This window comes from Archocentrus centrarchus, chromosome 10 (assembly GCF_007364275.1).
Source record: "Archocentrus centrarchus isolate MPI-CPG fArcCen1 chromosome 10, fArcCen1, whole genome shotgun sequence".
In the NCBI taxonomy this organism is placed as follows: domain Eukaryota; kingdom Metazoa; phylum Chordata; class Actinopteri; order Cichliformes; family Cichlidae; genus Archocentrus; species Archocentrus centrarchus.
In genome coordinates this window covers 16614546-16629475 of record NC_044355.1, presented here as the reverse complement: position 1 = coordinate 16629475, position 14930 = coordinate 16614546, and the positions used below count along the sequence as shown (strand labels likewise).

Below are 14930 nucleotides of genomic sequence, written 5' to 3'. Positions count from 1 at the left end.
AGACATTATTTGAAATCAATGTTATGCTGGTATGTGAGACCACAAAGGCCATTTCAGAGCTGAAAAAAAATTAATGTGCCAATGTGCTCAGGTTCTATCACATGGTGTCACTGTTGACCACTAAAGCACACTACGTCTCTTTCTCTGAAGTCGTGACACACCCATTTATAAAGGCTGAGGACACACAGCTTTCTTGAATAGGCGCTTTTTAATATTTATTTATACACAGAACCATAATTAATTTAGTTCTGTTTTTTCTGAATTTTTGCCAAGAAATTCTGTCGAATCTTAAGAATCAAAGACAACGCTTTAAGGATTTGGGTTATTTTTTCCTGCAAAGGAAAGGATGACATTTTGCATTGCCGTCTTTGTCTTGTGTGCAGTATGGCCACCTGCTTTGTCAGTGACACGGTATTCCATACCGGAGGAGATGGAAAGGGGATCTATTGTGGCAAATCTCGCTGCAGATCTAGGACTTGAACCTGGAGGTTTGGCACAACGAGAGGTAAAGCTTGATATTTTCTCCAACAAAAAATACCTAGATTTTAACAAAAAGACGGGGGAACTATACATCGTAGAAAAAATAGACAGGGAATATCTTTGTCCGGCGAAACCCACGTCGTGTTTTTTAAAGCTTGATATGATCATAGAAAGCCCCTTACGTATCTTCAACATCGAGCTGGGAATAACGGACATAAACGATAACGCACCACATTTTCGACGAGACAGAGTGGAGCTCGATGTTTCAGAATCAGCGACACCGGGAGAGAGGTTCTCCTTGCCCAACGGCGTGGATCCAGATGTTGGCATAAATACAATTAAAACGTATACACTCAGTGTCAGTGAGCACTTCACAATCGAAATTCAGACAGGTAGTGACGGGACTCAATACGTAGACTTGGTGTTGACCAAATCTTTGGATAGAGAACAGACTGCTGTTCACAATTTAATACTGACTGCTGTGGATGGAGGTGTCCCTGTGCTCTCCGGCACTGCCAATATTATTGTACGAGTACAGGACACAAACGATAATCCTCCAAGGTTTGATAAGCAGACTTACACTATTAACATGACAGAAAACACCCCAATAGGAACTTTAGCCATGATGCTCAACGCTACAGACCTTGACGAGGGTTTGAATTCAGAGATTGTGTACTCATTCACCCTTTACACGTCAGAAAAAACACAAGAAGTATTTGCACTGAATCCTAACACTGGAGAGATAACTGTGAAAGGAACTATAGACTATGAAGATATGAAAATCTATGAGATGCACGTTGAGGCCAAAGATAAAGGGACGCACCCCTTGCTTGGTCACTGTAAAGTGGTCGTCCACGTGATGGACATGAATGACAATTATCCAGAGATCACCATACAGTCGGTTAAAAACACAGTCGAGGAGAACATAGCACTGGGAAGTGTCATTGCACTTGTAGATATAAGTGACAGAGACACCGGTGATAATGGAAAAGTAAGCTTAACTATACGTGAAGCCACGCCCTTTATTATTAATAAATCATCAGAAAGACCCATGCATTACAAGCTCATCGTGTCCGAACCTTTAGATCGCGAAACAGTGCATGAATATGAAATAATGCTGATTGTAACAGATGCGGGGACGCCACCTTTATCTGACAATGAAACAATAACTGTCCATCTATTGGATGTTAATGACAACGCGCCACAGTTCCCCCAGTCATTTTATACTATACGAGTCATGGAGAATAATGCACCCGGGGCCTTGCTCAGCTCCCTTACTGCCTTTGACCCTGATCTCCATGAAAACCAGTATCTAGTTTATTTCATAATAGAAAAGGAGATAGACAACACCTCCATGTCCATGCTGTTCTCCATCAATCCAGAGAATGGTAATCTTTATGCACTAAAAACTTTTGATTATGAGATCGAGAAGGAGTTTTTGTTCCACATCGAGGCCAGAGACTCTGGCTCACCTCCTCTCAGCAGTAATGTGACTGTCCACATCATTATTGTGGATCAGAACGACAATGCTCCTGTTATTGTGTCTCCGTGGCGTGCACACGGCTCAGTGGTGGAGGAAAAGATCCCCAGATCCACTGATAAGGGATCCCTGGTTGCCAAGGTGATAGCCTTAGACACGGACTCTGTGCACAACTCTCGGATCACCTACCAGTTTCTACAGGTGACTGATGCCACCTTGTTCAGTCTGGACCAATACAATGGAGAGATCCGCACTATGAGGATGTTCAGTTACAGAGATCCACGCCACCAGAGACTGGTTGTTGTTGCCAAGGACAACGGAGAGCCTGCTCTCTCTGCTACAGTCACCATCAAGCTGACCACAATGGAGACTGCTGTTAAAGCCTACTCTGACATGACTGAGGAGCCTCTGGAATATGACATCTTCTCCGACATAAACCTGTATTTGGTCATTGGTTTGGGCTCAGTGTCATTTCTGCTGCTCATCACCATATTGGTCACCATCGTGATCAAGTGTCAGAAACCCAAGTCCAGCAAAGCAGCTCCTCCCTCCAGGAACAGTGTGATCAGTGAGAGGAACTCCACCATTGCAGACTCCACTCTGGTCTCCAACGATGCCTACTGGTACAGTCTGTTTCTAGCAGAGACCAGGAAAGGAAAGCTGGTGGTTAGACAGCCTCTGCCAAAGGGCTCCAGATACATTGTGTCCAGCATCCCGAGAGGAACAGGACTGACAGAGACTAGTGACTCAGCAGCTTCTACTCTGCAGGTAGGAATCCAGAATCAATTTATGCATTTATTTAAGTACTATGTGAATTATTTTATTCGAGTATGACATATAAACACTGTCAATAAATGAGATTATTTATTGTTTTAAGCAATACTCAATTTAAAGCAGCCAAAATGAACAAATAAATACATTTTATGGATTTATGATTTTTACCACAGTTTAAACGCTAGCAAAATATTATCGGTGGCGCTGTTCAGTCAGTGAAACGCCAGCCTATGAGCGTGGTCACAGTGAACTGTGGAAGTCTGACTACAACAGGAAACGAGCAGACAGATCCGTGGTGCTGAAACTGCGCTGCGATAACGCGCCCGTCTATTTTAGTACGGAAAAATCAGCGAGATAAAATTCTGTCTAACAATATTTCTGGCCAACGAAGTTACAGAGAAATTCAATAATTTCGGAGATGTAAATTATACCAAGTGAAATGTTGCATCTCCATAAAAAACAAAGGGAACCTTTCGTAACAATGGAGTCGTGGAAAAGGTACGTGCTGCTCATTGTTATTCTGTTTTCGATCATATATCAAACATCGGCTTCAGTGACTCATTATTCCATACCCGAAGAAATGAAAGAAGGATCAGTTGTTGCCAACCTTGCTACGGATCTCAGCCTGGATGTTAAAACACTGAATCAGAGGAAGATGCGTCTTGATATTATCGCGAACAAGAAATATTTGGATGTGAACAAAGAGACTGGTGAGCTGTATGTTGTTGAGAAGATTGACAGGGAACATATTTGCAATACCAAGTCGTTGGCGTCTTGCTATCTCAGGCTCGAGGTCATACTAGAAAACCCCTTACGAACATTTAATATAGAAGTAGAAATTCTTGATATGAATGACAACGCCCCACAATTTCGGAGAGACGCCATTCATTTAGATATATCTGAAGCGACGGCAAAAGGAGAACGATTTTTCCTGAGTAATGCAGTCGATCATGATGTTGGATCAAATTCAGTGAAAACATATCACCTGAGTGAAAGTGAATATTTCAACATAGAGGTGCAAACCGGAAGAGATGGGACAAAATTTGCGGATTTGATCTTAAAAAAGACATTGGACCGAGAGGAGCAGGCTGTTCATAATCTGATACTCACAGCTGTAGATGGAGGAACACCTGCTCGTTCTGGTACGGCCAGTGTCATAGTTCATGTTTTGGACACAAATGACAATCGACCTACCTTTGACAAGGACAATGTGAGTGTAAAAGTAATGGAAAATTCCCCAATTGGAAGTCTTGTTGTTGATCTCAGTGCAACAGACTTAGATGAGGGTTCAAATTCAGATATAACATATTCATACAGTTTATATACGTCAGAAAAAACCCAAGAGACATTTAATCTGAATCCTGCCACTGGTGAAATTACAGTTAAGGGAATGCTGAACTATGAAGATTTCAGAATTTATGATATGGAAGTTATAGCTACTGATAAAGGAACCAGCAGTTTATCAGGACAATGTACCATAAAGATTCTAGTTGAAGACATGAATGATAATCACCCAGAAATATCAATCAAATCATTTCAGAGTCCAGTCAATGAAAATATAGAATTAGACACAGTGATAGCTGTAGTTAGTGTCAGTGACAAAGATTCAGGTGATAATGGAAAAGTTGATCTTCATATTCCAGATAATATGCCTTTCAAACTGAGGGAGTCCTCTGATAACTATTATGAATTATTAGTGTCGGAGCCGTTAGATCGTGAGAAGGTCCCAGAATATGACATCACTTTCACTGTGACAGACAGAGGCTCTCCTCCTTTATCTGACAATGAAACTATGACCTTAGAGCTGCTGGATATTAATGACAATGTCCCACAGTTCCCCCAGTCATTTTACACTATACGAGTCATGGAGAATAATGCACCTGGAGCCTTGCTCAGCTCCCTCACTGCCTTTGACCCTGACCTCCATGAAAACCAGTATCTAGTTTATTTTATAATAGAGAAGGAGATAGCCAACACCTCCATGTCCATGCTGTTCTCCATCAATCCAGAGAACGGTAATCTTTATGCACTAAAAACTTTTGATTATGAAATCGAGAAGGAGTTTTTGTTCCACATTGAGGCCAGAGACTCTGGCTCACCTCCTCTCAGCAGTAATGTGACTGTCCACATCATTATTGTGGATCAGAACGACAATGCTCCGGTTGTTGTTTCTCCGTGGCGTGCACACGGCTCAGTGGTGGAGGAAAAGATCCCCAGATCCACTGATAAGGGATCCCTGATTGCCAAGGTGATAGCTTTAGACACGGACTCTGTTCACAACTCTCGGATCACCTACCAGTTTCTACAGGTGACTGACGCCACCTTGTTCAGTCTGGACCAATACAATGGAGAGATCCGCACTATGAGGATGTTCAGTTACAGAGATCCACGCCATCACAGACTGGTTGTTGTTGCCAAGGACAACGGAGAGCCTGCTCTCTCTGCTACAGTCACCATCAAACTGACCACAATGGAGACTACTGTTAAAGCCTACTCTGACATGACTGAGGAGCCTCTGGAATATGACATCTTCTCAGACATAAACCTGTATTTGGTCATTGGTTTGGGCTCGGTGTCATTTCTGCTGCTCATCACCATATTGGTCACCATCGTGATCAAGTGTCAGAAACCCAGCAAAGCAGCTCCTCCCTCCAGGAACAGTGTGATCAGTGAGAGGAACTCCACCATTGCAGACTCCACTCTGGTCTCCAATGATGCCTACTGGTACAGTCTGTTTCTAGCAGAGACCAGGAAAGGAAAGCTGGTGGTTAGACAGCCTCTGCCAAAGGGCTCCAGATACATTGTGTCCAGCATCCCGAGAGGAACAGGACTGACAGAGACTAGTGACTCAGCAGCTTCTACTCTGCAGGTAGGCATCTAGTCTACAGTTATGGTATTTCATCTACATAATTAATACACATGAGATAAATACCATTTTTAGTATTATCTATTTATTCTGCTTTACAACAAAATTTCAGTGAATTAAAGGAAAGCTTCATAAATTATCATGACCAACTAGTATGATATCTATAACTTAATACATAACCAACAAACTAATAATCAATAATTATGATTCAGGAGCTTTTAATTGTCTTCAGGTCTTGTAGTCAAAAGTCAAGCTAGCAGTTCACAGAACTGTCTAAAAAACTGAGCAGTAATAGCAGCAAATTAAGTTCCACATGTTGCATTCAGGATGAACAGTGCTAAACATCTTCACGACTTAACCATGTTTATTGATATCTAGATAACTTTAAAAAAATGTCATTATTATTTATTATTACTATTATTATTACTATTCTTCTTCTTCTTCTTCTTCTTCTTCTTCTTCTTCTTCTTCTTCTTCTTCTTCTTCTTATTATTATTATTATTATTATTATTATTATTATTTTATACAAGCAATTTCAATTGTACAGTTATGTCCATATTTTTTGAAAAGTAAAAATCAAAATTATCTGCGTCTGGGCAGGCTTACAAGATAGTTCTCTTTGTTCTTGCTTTTGTCAAAATAAAATGTAACATTATGTTTTTTCACTTTCTTTCCCTGTGCATTCCGTATATGTAACACTGACAACCCATGTATTTACGAAGAATATAATTAATATTTTCTTATCTTGAATTATACGGTATTCAATAGTCATAAAAAGGGACTAGATGACTAATTTATCTGAAGAGCCATGATCATGAAGATATCCTTTGACAATCATTACATTTAGAATGAATCACAATATGTTTATAAATTAATGATAGTTTAAAATGATAACATATTTGAAAATCATATGCAGAATACTAAAAGTATTCTCGTTTTAAAATTGAGAAATGTTGACGTGACTAAGCGTGATCACTTTGAGTCATGAATTGTGTCTTAAAACTGAATGTTCTTCTCAGTAAACTCAATTTAAATTCTTTCAAAGCAATAAACCAATTTCGTTTGTTTTTTTAAGATCCCCACTGGCGGTACCTGGGTCTGTATTTAAAAACATAAATATATGCATAAAATAACAGAAATCAAAAACAATTTCTAGATGTATGTTGTTGTTCGCGGTACGAAGAATCTGACAAAATCTCTGGGGTGGCGCTATTCTATTAGTAAAATGGAAACCCGAGAGCATAATAGCAGAAACCCGTGTTCGTCTGGGCACTTTTAGAAGCAGGGGGAAAGCGCTGTGGTGCTGAAACTCTACTGCGAAAAGCCCCGGCCTGGTTTTAGGTTCGGATAAGCTTTGAGATTCACCTCACGTATGTTTGGCTGGGGAAAAAGATGGGACATCAAAACTGAGCGTTGAAGGAAATATAAATTTGATCGTTTGAAGTGCGATGAAATCTCACACAAGACGTCCTTCCAGAACAATGGATTCTTGTAAAAGGTACGGGATGCTCGCTGTTATTATTTATTTCGTTCGCTACATATCAGCCTCAGTAACTCATTATTCCATACCCGAAGAAATGAAAGAAGGATCGGTCATAGCTAATCTTGCCACGGATCTCAGCCTGGATGTGAAAACACTGAATCAGAGGAAGATGCGACTTGATATTATCGCGAACAAGAAATATTTGGATGTGAACAAAGAGACTGGGGACCTGTATGTTGTTGAGAAGATTGACAGGGAACATATTTGCACTACCAAGTCGTCAGCATCTTGCTATCTAAAACTAGAGGTTACACTGGACAAACCAGTGCGAATTTTTAATATAGAAGTAGAAATTCTTGATATGAATGACAACGCCCCGCAATTTCGGAGAGACGCCATACATTTAGATATATCTGAAGCGACGGCAAGAGGAGACAGATTTTCTCTGAGTAATGCAGTCGATCCTGATGTTGGATCCAATTCAGTGAAAACATACCATCTGAGTGAAAGTGAATATTTTACTATAGAGGTGCAAACTGGAAGAGATGGGTCAAAGTTTGCGGATTTGATCTTAAAAAAGACATTAGACCGGGAGCAGCAGGCTGTTCATAATTTGATACTCACAGCTGTAGATGGAGGAACACCTGCTCGTTCTGGCACGGCCAGTGTCATAGTTCGAGTTTTGGATACTAATGACAACGCACCTACCTTTGACAATTCACTTTACAACGTAAAAATAATGGAAAATTCTCCAATTGGAAGTCTTGTTATTCATCTGAATGCAACAGACTCAGATGAACGTTCAAATTCAGATATAACATATTCATACAGTTTATATACATCAGAAAAAACCCAAGAGACATTTAATCTGAATCCTGCCACTGGTGAAATTACAGTTAAGGGAATGCTGAACTATGAAGATTTCAGGATTTATGACATGGAAGTTATAGCTACTGATAAAGGAGCCAGCAGTTTATCAGGACAATGTACCGTAAAGATTCTAGTTGAAGACATGAATGATAATCACCCAGAAATATCAATCAAATCATTTCAGAGTCCAGTCAATGAAAACATAGAGTTAGACACAGTGATAGCTGTAGTTAGTGTCAATGACAAAGATTCAGGTGATAATGGAAAAGTTGATCTTCATATTCCAGATAATATGCCTTTCAAACTGAGGGAGTCCTCTGACAACTATTATGAATTAGTAGTGTCGGAGCCGTTAGATCGTGAGAAGGTCCCAGAATATGACATCACTTTCACTGTGACAGACAGAGGTTCTCCTCCTTTATCTGACAATGAAACTATGACCTTAGAGCTGCTGGATATTAATGACAATGTCCCACAGTTCCCGCAGTCATTTTACACTATACGAGTCATGGAGAATAATGCACCTGGAGCCTTGCTCAAGTCCCTGACTGCCTTTGACCCTGACCTCCATGAAAACCAGTATCTAGTTTATTTCATAATAGAGAAGCAGATAGCCAATACCTCCATGTCCATGCTGTTCTCCATCAATCCAGAGAACGGTAATCTTTATGCACTAAAAACTTTTGATTATGAGATCGAGAAGGAGTTTCTGTTCCACATTGAGGCCAGAGACTCTGGCTCTCCTCCTCTCAGCAGTAATGTGACTGTCCACATCATTATTGTGGATCAGAACGACAATGCTCCTGTTATTGTGTCTCCGTGGCGTGCACACGGCTCGGTGGTGGAGGAAAAGATCCCCAGATCCACTGATAAGGGATCCCTGATTGCCAAGGTGATAGCTTTAGACACAGACTCTGTTCACAACTCTCGGATCACCTACCAGTTTCTACAGGTGACTGACGCCACCTTGTTCAGTCTGGACCAATACAATGGAGAGATTCGCACTATGAGGATGTTCAGTTACAGAGATCCACGCCATCAGAGACTGGTTGTTGTTGCCAAGGACAATGGAGAGCCTGCTCTCTCTGCTACAGTCACCATCAAGCTGACCACAATGGAGACTGCTGTTAAAGCCTACTCTGACATGACTGAGGAGCCTCTGGAATATGACATCTTCTCAGACATAAATCTGTATTTGGTCATTGGTCTGGGCTCGGTGTCATTTCTGCTGCTCATCACCATATTGGTCACCATCGTGATCAAGTGTCAGAAACCCAAGCCCAGCAAAGCAGCTCCTCCCTCCAGGAACAGTGTGATCAGTGAGAGGAACTCCACCATTGCAGACTCCACTCTGGTCTCCAACGATGCCTACTGGTACAGTCTGTTTCTAGCAGAGACCAGGAAAGGAAAGCTGGTGGTTAGACAGCCTCTGCCAAAGGGCTCCAGATACATTGTGTCCAGCATCCCGAGAGGGACAGGCCTGACAGAGACTAGTGACTCAGCAGCTTCTACTCTGCAGGTAGGAATCTGTTGTACAAACATGGTATTTAAACCTATACTCTATATCCTTTCAAATTAATTAATATTTTTTTTGTCAAGTTCATGTATAGTAACGCTTCAGTGAATTAATGTAAAACTTCAAAAACTTTCTTGTGGTACCAGTATCACTGGCATAATCTAGTATATTCAAGAGATTAATAACTGCAACAGATAAGGTAATTCACTCACCATGTTTCAATAGTTATTAGTATATTAGTTCAATATAATTTTTGTTGTATTATTTATTACTTGGTAAGCAGGACACAGTCATTACTTTATCTCAGGGGCTAGTAACATGAATAATTCACAACGACATGTTTAGAAAATCATAACATTTAGAATTAAGAATAATAAGTGTAGAAATTAAAAAGCAGAAGTGCTCTATATTTATAAGTCGTCTACTCTATGCTCAATGACATCTGTTGTCAGGTGCTGAATTTTTGATGCGATCAAGCTCCACCATTTAGACTCATGAATTGTATGTTAAATTTGAATGTTGTTGTCAACAAAGCTCATTTTAAAACCACTTAAACTAATAAACGAACTTTATTTAACCGAAACTGCCCCTTTAGTGATACTCTATAAAGCAATGCCCGTCTGTCTGGGGTCCGCTCCGCACAGAGACATATAAAATAATAAATAAAAAAATATTTTTAGATGTATCATGCTCAGATTAGTTCAAAGGATCTGGGAAGCTCATAGGGGTGGCGCTATTCTGTTAGTAAAATCCCAACACACGGACATAACTAGAGAGTACCGTGATCGTCTGGGCGCTTCGGATAAACAAGCGGACAGCTCCGTGGCGCTGAAAGTCCGCTACGTGACGCGCTGGTGGTCATTTGACAACGAAAAAGTGTCATGATTGAACATTTTTGTTTGCTCGGGATCAAAGACGGGATAACACAACTGAATATTACTAGAAACATACATTTGATCGTTTAGCGCGGTGAACACTCAAAGAAGACGGGTTTCCAGAACAATGGAGTCTTGTAAGAGGTACGGGCTGCTTGCTATTATTTTTACTTTCGTTCGTCACATATCGACATCAGTGACTCATTATTCCATACCCGAAGAAATGAAAGAAGGATCTGTTGTCGCAAACCTTGCCACCGATCTCATCCTGGATGTAAAAACACTGAATCAGAGGAAGATGCGTCTTGATATTATCGCGAACAAAAAATATTTGGATGTGAACAAAGAGACTGGGGAGCTTTATGTTGTTGAGAAGATTGACAGGGAGTACATTTGCTATACTAAGTCGTCTTGCTATCTAAAACTAGAGGTAATACTGGATAACCCAGTGCGAATTTTTAATATAGAATTAGATATTCTTGACATGAACGACAACGCCCCGCAATTTCGCAGAGACACAATACATTTAGACATATCTGAAGCGACTGCAAGAGGAGACAGATTTTCTCTGAGTAATGCAGTCGATCCTGATGTTGGATCCAATTCGGTGAAAACATACCATCTGAGTGAAAGTGAATATTTTACTATAGAGGTGCAAACTGGAAGAGATGGGTCAAAGTTTGCGGATTTGATCTTAAAAAAGACATTAGACCGGGAGCAGCAGGCTGTTCATAATTTGATACTCACAGCTGTAGATGGAGGAACACCTGCTCGTTCTGGCACTGCCAGTGTCATAGTTCGAGTTTTGGATACTAATGACAACGCACCTACCTTTGACAATTCATTTTACAACGTAAAAATAATGGAAAATTCTCCAATTGGAAGTCTTGTTATTCATCTGAATGCAACAGACTCAGATGAGGGTTCAAATTCAGATATAACATATTCATACAGTTTATATACATCAGAAAAAACCCAAGAGACATTTAATCTGAATCCTGCCACTGGTGAAATTACAGTTAAGGGAATGCTGAACTATGAAGATTTCAGGATTTATGACATGGAAGTTATAGCTACTGATAAAGGAGCCAGCAGTTTATCAGGACAATGTACCATAAAGATTCTAGTTGAAGACATGAATGATAATCACCCAGAAATATCCATCAAATCATTTCAGAGTCCAGTCAATGAAAACATAGAGTTAGACACAGTGATAGCTGTAGTTAGTGTCAGTGACAAAGATTCAGGTGATAATGGAAAAGTTGATCTTCATATTCCAGATAATATGCCTTTCAAACTGAGGGAGTCCTCTGATAATTATTATGAATTAGTAGTGTCAGAGCCGTTAGATCGTGAGAAGGTCCCAGAATATGACATCACTTTCACTGTGACAGACAGAGGTTCTCCTCCTTTATCTGACAATGAAACTATGACCTTAGAGCTGCTGGATGTTAATGACAATGTCCCACAGTTCCCCCAGTCATTTTATACTATACGAGTCATGGAGAATAATGCACCTGGAGCCTTGCTCAGCTCCCTGACTGCCTTTGACCCTGACCTCCATGAAAACCAGTATCTAGTTTATTTCATAATAGAGAAGCAGATAGCCAACACCTCCATGTCCATGCTGTTCTCCATCAATCCAGAGAATGGTAATCTTTATGCACTAAAAACTTTTGATTATGAGATCGAGAAGGAGTTTTTGTTCCACATGGAGGCCAGAGACTCTGGCTCACCTCCTCTCAGCAGTAATGTGACTGTCCACATCATTATTGTTGATCAGAATGACAATGCTCCGGTTATTGTGTCTCCGTGGCGTGCACACGGCTCAGTGGTGGAGGAAAAGATCCCCAGATCCACTGATAAGGGATCCCTGATTGCCAAGGTGATAGCTTTAGACACAGACTCTGTTCACAACTCTCGGATCACCTACCAGTTTCTACAGGTGACTGACACCACCTTGTTCAGTCTGGACCAATACAATGGAGAGATCCGCACTATGAGGATGTTCAGTTACAGAGATCCACGCCACCAGAGACTGGTTGTTGTTGCCAAGGACAACGGAGAGCCTGCTCTCTCTGCTACAGTCACCATCAAGCTGACCACAATGGAGACTGCTGTTAAAGCCTACTCTGACATGACTGAGGAGCCTCTGGAATATGACATCTTCTCAGACATAAACCTGTATTTGGTCATCGGTTTGGGCTCGGTGTCATTTCTGCTGCTCATCACCATATTGGTCACCATCGTGATCAAGTGTCAGAAACCCAAGTCCAGCAAAGCAGCTCCTCCCTCCAGGAACAGTGTGATCAGTGAGAGGAACTCCACCATTGCAGACTCCACTCTGGTCTCCAATGATGCCTACTGGTACAGTCTGTTTCTAGCAGAGACCAGGAAAGGAAAGCTGGTGGTTAGACAGCCTCTGCCAAAGGGCTCCAGATACATTGTGTCCAGCATCCCGAGAGGGACAGGACTGACAGAGACTAGTGACTCAGCAGCTTCTACTCTACAGGTGAGGCAGTTTTGTTGATCCACACCATTATAGGGTGTAATTCCATACATAAAATTTTGATTTCAGAAAACAGTACAGGAAAAATATAGCCTTATTTCTAAACATTCATTGAAAATTGCTGCTTTAGTTCAAGATTCAAATTTGACACAAATTTCATCTGTATGATTCACTCTCCTGTTAGCCATTTAAATGCAGCAAAGTTCAAAGATGATTTATGTCAGAGTCATTATGTTAAGATTTACTTGATAGCAGATATAGAAAGGAACCTGAACAAATATATTATGTTAGAGTGTAACACATATTTTCATTTCATGCCTTTTATGTTCAGTCCGATTTTCGAGGTTTTGTCAGTGGTTACTCAGCATAACAATGAATAATGAAAATTAGTTAAAATGCACGGAGGCCTAACATGATCTTGTACACAGCATATTTTAATTATAGTTATTCCACTGTGTCCAAAAAACCCGTTCAAGTGAGAACCAGAACCTAAAAGAAATAAACTAAAAGCCAGCCTCCACACCAGCAAAATGAAATGATTTCTAATAAATTTTCTATGCATTTATTATTTTTAAGTTTTAATGACGAGGCAAAACATCAAATTAGTTTTCCATGCAAGAAACAATTATGTGACGGTCGTTTTATTTCACGCAGAGGAGCTCTTCCGCAATCTAACTTACAGGACACTAGTGACATCACGATCGCCATAACAGTCAAAATTTAAGTGAAAGGGAGAGAACGGCAAATGAACAGCTCCGGGTGAATCTGGATTTCAAGGATTTTCAGAGGCTGTACTTGTATTTTTGGGGGAGAATTTAAACGAAGATTCACAGCTGTTTAAAAAACACCGTGGAAGGATTTTAAATTGCTCAAGAAAGCAAAGATCCGGGGTAAAGATGACGGGATTTGTCTGCTTTGGACACTGGGGAAGGTATGTGTTGATATTTATTCTTTTCGCTTCCACTTCAATATACACTTCAGGTGTAACGCACTACTCTGTTCCCGAGGAACTGGAAGAAGGCTCTGTTGTGGCAAATTTAGTCGGAGATTTGGGACTAGATTTGAAGATGTTGGTCGAGCGGAAAATGCGCTTAGAGATCATTGCCAATAGAAAATATCTGGATGTGAACAAAGAAACAGGGGAGCTATACATTGTTGAACGAATTGACAGAGAATCTCTCTGCCCCGCCAAGACATCATGTTATCTGAAAATGGAGGCAATAATCGAAAACCCCAAAAGAATATTTTATATAGAATTGGAGATACTCGACATAAATGACAACGCGCCCCATTTTAGAAGAGACACCATAGATTTAGACATTTCAGAAGCTACGGAGGCTGGAGAGCGCTTTTCTGCCAGCAATGCAGTGGATCCGGACGTTGGCTCAAACTCCGTGAAAGCTTACCACTTGAGCGAGAATGATTATTTCACTATCGAAATTCAGACAGGACGAGATGGGTCAAAATTTGCTGATTTGATTCTGACAAAAACACTAAACCGAGAGGAAAGAGCTGTTCATAATTTAATACTTACAGCTGTAGATGGCGGTATACCTCCTCGTTCAGGAACCGCTAGCGTCATTGTTCATGTTTTAGATACAAATGACAACGCCCCTACATTTGACGAGGACAGTTACCAGGTCAGTGTATTGGAAAACTCTCCAATTGGAAGTATTGTTATTCATCTTAATGCTACAGATTTAGACGAAGGCTCAAATTCAGATATAGTATATTCATATAGTCTGTATACATCGGAAAAAACACAAGAAACGTTTAATCTAAACCCTACGACCGGTGAGATTACTGTAAAAGGAGTGTTAAATTATGAAGATTTCAGGATTTATGACATGGAAGTTATAGCAACCGATAAAGGGGTTAATGCATTGTCAGGGCAATGTAAAATTAAAATTACTGTAGAGGACATGAATGATAATCATCCTCACATTTCTATCAAGTCGTTTCATACTCCAATCAATGAAAACATAGAGTTAGACACAGTGATAGCTGTAGTTAGTGTCAGTGACAAAGATTCAGGTAATAATGGAAAAGTTGATCTTCATATTCCAGATAATATGCC

At 40.4% G+C, this 14930-nt stretch overlaps 2 protein-coding genes and 1 pseudogene across 2 annotated transcripts; all 3 read left to right on the top strand.

The window, feature by feature from the left end:
• Nucleotides 1-384: 384 nt before the first annotated feature.
• LOC115787165 (protocadherin alpha-C2-like) lies at nt 385-2794 on the top strand (annotated as a pseudogene).
• A 244-nt stretch (nt 2795-3038) lies between these two features.
• On the top strand, nt 3039-5615 carry LOC115786770 (protocadherin alpha-C2-like). Its single transcript, XM_030739161.1, has one exon. It carries the CDS (start codon nt 3174-3176, stop codon nt 5613-5615), a length of 2442 nt encoding a protein of 813 aa, XP_030595021.1. The 5' UTR covers nt 3039-3173.
• Nucleotides 5616-10316: 4701 nt separating this feature from the next.
• On the top strand, nt 10317-12874 carry LOC115787164 (protocadherin alpha-C2-like). Its single transcript, XM_030739745.1, has one exon. The coding sequence runs from the start codon at nt 10472-10474 to the stop codon at nt 12872-12874; it is 2403 nt and encodes an 800-aa protein (XP_030595605.1). The 5' UTR covers nt 10317-10471.
• The last annotated feature ends 2056 nt before the right edge of the window (nt 12875-14930 follow it).

What these genes read in the sequence shown, in the direction of transcription:
- LOC115786770 (XM_030739161.1), top strand. Translation starts at nt 3,174, where the DNA reads ATGTTGCATCTCCATAAAAAACAAAGGGAACCTTTCGTAACAATGGAG.
- LOC115787164 (XM_030739745.1), top strand. Translation starts at nt 10,472, where the DNA reads ATGGAGTCTTGTAAGAGGTACGGGCTGCTTGCTATTATTTTTACTTTC.